Genomic DNA, 5,000 nt, shown 5'->3' on the forward strand with positions numbered 1-5,000 from the left:
TCTATACATTAATGACCTTCCACTTTCGACTCCTAATTCTTCTACTAGACTTTTTGCTGACGACAGCCTTTTGTTATGACCTATAAAAACTGAAGACGACTGTAGACTCCTCCAGCAAGACACTGACGCGCTTGAACAGTGGGAAAGACTATGGCAAATGTCCTTTAGACCTGACAAATGCAAAGTTCTCCATTTCACAAGATCCTACACACCTATCTACTACACCTACACCTTACACAACCATCCCTTAACAACTACAGCAACTCACAAATACCTTGGTATCCATCTATCCAACAATTTCACCTTTAACACACACACCGACTTCATCATTAACAAAGCTAACAGAACACTGGGGTTTCTGAGGAGGAACCTACACAACTGTACCCCAGACATCAAACACATAGCTTACAACACACTTGTACATCCAACACTAGAGTACTGTACGGCTGTATGGGACCCCTACACTAAACACAACATTGAGACCCTCATGCAGGTTAATACTTGGGCTGCCAGGTTTATTACTCGCAATTATTCACATACTCCTGGTATTACATCTCACATAAAAAACATTAAAATGGATCTGGTCGAGACGCAAAGACAAGCATACCAACTTACAATCATGTACAAAATCACAAACAATCTTGTAGACATCAACAAACATGAATACTTACACGCAACACAGGAACTCACAAACCAGTAAATTTGTCACATACCACACCGACACTAACACTTACAAGCACTCATTCTTTCCACGTACTATACGCGACTGGAACAGGCTCCCCCAACACATAATTGAAGCAAAAACACTTAACACTTTCACAAACAAACTAAATAAACACATAACACTACAAACACCTTCACAAAAACTGACACTTCCGCTTGCACCTTGATCCTTCTCCCAGCAACCAATCACTACCAATATACATGTTATGCGCTCATTTAGCGCCCTACGCATTAATATTGAGATTGAGATTGAGATTTGTCAATTTCAATTAACCTTACAAAACCCTTATGATATCAGAGCACAAATAAAATCCATACACTTGTTATACTAAAAAACATTTAAAATCTTACCCATAATAGCCTTTAAAAACAAATTAGAAAAGAACTTACCACCAACACTCGATACCAAATTCAATCCCTACATGTCTCTCCTATAAAAAATACATTCATATATACATATAAATATACTCAACATAAAAAGAACTGCCTTACTCTTAGACGCAGTTCCACCTCCCGTTCAATTGCTGCCTCATTATCTGTATTACCACTTCGGAGTAATTCCTGGGCATCTTGTAACTCTGCTTTCAGTGAAATCACTTTATTATACCTGAAGTTCCAAGAATGGTTCACTGTTAAAATTGGTTCAACAAAAACAAAAAGTTCATGGTATTATCAAAGATACCTATTTGTAATAATAATTATATAACACAATAAGAAAGAATATAATCATTGAACTCATCAAAATATATAAAAAATGATGATAAATATACAGTTCATATAACTGATTTTTTTTTTTTTTGTTCACAACATACAAACTTAATTACCTTTAGATACCACATACTAGATCAACCTATATCATGCTTCACATTGTTAAAACAAAATAATTAAACAATTATTAAAATTCAGTTTACAGTCATAGATAAAACACAGCACTGACTAGGTAATAAAATCTATCTTCTATATTCTGTATCATAAAAATTGAAAGTGAGAAGCTCTAACAACCAAGATAACATTTAGATAAATTTGATAGTACATTAATTTTTTTTTTCTTATAGAACCCAACCTGATTCTTAAATTCCTATAGCAATTACATAACATGCTTAAATGATAACAAAGCAGTAAAAAAAATAAATACAAACCAGTGTTGTGTTTCAATTTTCTGTGACGCTAAAGCTTTCGCGAGGGCTCGGTTGTTGCTCCTCAGCTTTGCCAGTTTCATATCATACATGGATGAGACATCATGCCCTGAATGAGCAAACGCAAAAGGAAGAAAGATGTAATTCATCCACACCCTTCCTCCAAACAATGCAATATTCCAAGAACTGGTATGAATAGCAAATATGAAAACCATAGCATTTTACATGATACTGATCAATTTACCCTTACCCAATGATCCCCAGCTACGATTTGGATTTAAACTTCTCTTGAACCTAATTTTCTGAAGTTTTCTCGTAGTCTTTTGTCTTCTGCTTTTGGGAGCAATGACTGCGAACTCCTTTTTTCCAGTTGGCTGATTCTGAGTATCCCCCATTGTTGTTATAATCTGAAAATAAATAAACAATTAAGCATACTAAATAATTGCATGAAATTTTCAATATTAGGATAGTCTGGACATGATATGAATCCATTCAAATAAATACCATAGCTTAGAACCATGAAAACAGAAGCTGAAGGTCACTCCATATCTACATCTGGAATTATCAAATATACTATAATCAAAATGTATGTGCAAGAGTATATCAGCCTCATAAATCTCTATATCAGCATCATAAAACCCCCCTACCAAGGATCCACCATCCCCTAACCCAGAGAGGTTTGAGTGACATTCTGAAATCTTGGCCCACAAGGTAACATCCCTCACTGCTTGTTTGACCCTGAACTACTATGAGATGGGAGTTTGCTGACATTTGCATTCAGCTTACTTATCAATTCTGCTAAATATTTCTACTGCACCAGGGGTTAATTCTTTACAGTAAGGACGCTTTCACGAGAGATCAAGTCCCCAATTCCACATCAAAATAATTATTCATCAATCTAAGTTGCTGTGACTGGGTGTACCCTTCAGGCATGGCCCAAGGGAAGGGTTGATGGGGGGCTCTGCCCTTCAACATCCCCCCAGGAAACATGGTCTTCACCTCAGTATGCATAGTAACAAAGAGCTGAAACTCAGGAGCATCAAGTGTACGAAGGCTGAGAGCTCTGCTTTCTTTTTCCTTTGTCTATGGCATTACCGTTCTTGTCTGCAGATTATTTTTTGTACCAACAACTATAACTTTATGTCCTCTACAAAAATATCATATTCAATTTCCCCTAAATTAGTGCGTCCATACCGTAAAGATGAATTCCCCTGGGTTAGCTGCCATCAACAGGAGTCCACTCACAACAATTTTGATGAATTTTGGAAAGTGAACCTGTTCTAAAAATCACCTTGCAACCTTTACTAGTTATATGGCAATGTAATGCAGTGGTTATGTAATGCAGTCGTTATATACACGGATCCCCGTGTACAGTAGTCCAAAAGTACTGAATCAGTACACGGATATGACGGAAATAGCAAGCCAAACCAACCAATCAAAATGCGTTAGGTATTTTAAATTCCAAACATTGAAAACCAAGATGGTGGCAGCCCCAATACCTCCTGCGCCTGGTTTGGAGGATATGCAGAATTTACATCTTTTGACGAATTCAGTGTCAAATTAAAGAAGTTCGAGGAGGATAGTAAATGTTGATTTACGAAACGAGATGCAGGCACAGTGAAAAAGGCGAACAGCTTACTGAAGCCGGGCCCCAGTGGCCAACAGCCAACTCTGTACACCGAGGCGCTGATATACGCATATGCTAGGAATCGGTACACAGATCTCCGTGGATATAGGTTTAGGGTTAGGGTGAGGGTGAGGGTGAGGGTGAGGGTGAGGGTGAGGTGAGGTGAGGTGAGGTGAGGTGAGGTGAGGTGAGGTGAGGTGAGGTGAGGTGAGGTGAGGTGAGGTGAGGTGAGGTGAGGTGAGGTGAGGTGAGGTGAGGTGAGGTGAGGTGAGGTGAGGTTAGGTTAGGTTAGGTTAGGTTAGGTTAGGTTAGGTTAGGTTAGGTTAGGTTAGGTTAGGTTAGGTTAGGTTAGGTTAGGTTAGGTTAGGTTAGGTTAGGTTAGGTTAGGTTAGGTTAAGTTAAGTTAAGTTAAGTTAAGTTAAGTTAAGTTAAGTTAAGTTAAGTTAAGTTAAGTTAGTTAGGTGAGGTGAGGTGAGGTGAGGTGAGGTGAGGTGAGGTGAGGTGAGGTGAGGTGAGGTGAGGTGAGGTGAGGTGAGGTGAGGTGAGGTGAGGTGAGGTGTGAGGTGAGGTGAGGTGAGGTCATTTTCGGTACACGTGGATCTCCGTGCATGGAGGTCTCCATATGCCAGTATACAGATCTCTGTGGACGTAGGAATCACTTTTGGATTTCGGTACACAGATGCAGATCCGTGCACGGAAGAATTAGGTTTGGTTTGGGTATACAGAGATCCATGTATGGATGGTGACAAATCACCCTTCTGTACACGGATCTGTGTATATAACTGCTTCCATGTTAGGAATCAGTACTCGGATCTCTGTGGACACAGAAATGACTTTCGGGTTTGGGTACACAGATCCATGTAAGGAAGAATCACATTTGGGTTTGTGTACACAGAAATCCGTATACGGATGGTGAAAAATCAGCCTTCCATACACAGATCCATGTATATAACCCTAACCTTTCAGTAATGTATCCTTATACACACCAAACTCTGTAGACTGGAGGACCACAACAAGGAATACCATGGTCTCCATGCCTCACACTCCAGTAGAGGCCAACAAACCTCTCCCAGAAAATTTGGAAGTACAAATATTGGTTCTTTATTTCACAATAATCAACATAGAGGTATGAAAACATCTTGCCATGCAGGAATGAGTGACTGCAGCCTCTACTGAGGTGCAGTTCCAAGGAAATTGATAAGCAACAGCGGCTTACCACTACTTAAGAGCATACTGTCTTTTCAGCTACAGTTGTTTTAAGTGTTCTTCGCAACCTTTCCATGAGGACTTCCTAGATCACCACATATTCCTGTTCAGAATAACTGCCAGGGTGACATTCAGAAAGCCAACAAGGTTAACCAAGATATCCCTTATATCCCTTATATTCTGATGCTGAGGAAATTATACACCTAACTAGACTCTGCTGTGCAGTAACAATATACTTACTCAAATATCAATACATGTCTCGCAAAAATAAACGAAATCTTTGCTTTTCTTTTTTTATTCTCATTCAC

At 39.1% G+C, this 5,000-nt stretch overlaps 1 protein-coding gene across 6 annotated transcripts in view; it reads right to left on the reverse strand.

The window, feature by feature from the left end:
• LOC113824006 (uncharacterized) overlaps positions 1-5,000 on the reverse strand; it is a 23,559-nt gene that overhangs the window by 17,917 nt on the left and 642 nt on the right. For all 6 annotated transcript variants that reach the window (XM_070125331.1, XM_070125330.1, XM_070125329.1 and 3 more), the window contains exons 2-4: positions 2,110-2,266; positions 1,863-1,968; positions 1,216-1,330 (exon numbers count right to left, since the gene is read on the reverse strand). In XM_070125331.1, the coding sequence (XP_069981432.1) occupies positions 1,216-1,330; positions 1,863-1,968; positions 2,110-2,254 (366 nt within the window). In that variant the 5' untranslated portion in view covers positions 2,255-2,266. The remainder of the gene's footprint in view (positions 1-1,215; positions 1,331-1,862; positions 1,969-2,109; positions 2,267-5,000) is intronic.

This window comes from Penaeus vannamei, chromosome 9 (assembly GCF_042767895.1).
Source record: "Penaeus vannamei isolate JL-2024 chromosome 9, ASM4276789v1, whole genome shotgun sequence".
Taxonomy (NCBI): domain Eukaryota; kingdom Metazoa; phylum Arthropoda; class Malacostraca; order Decapoda; family Penaeidae; genus Penaeus; species Penaeus vannamei.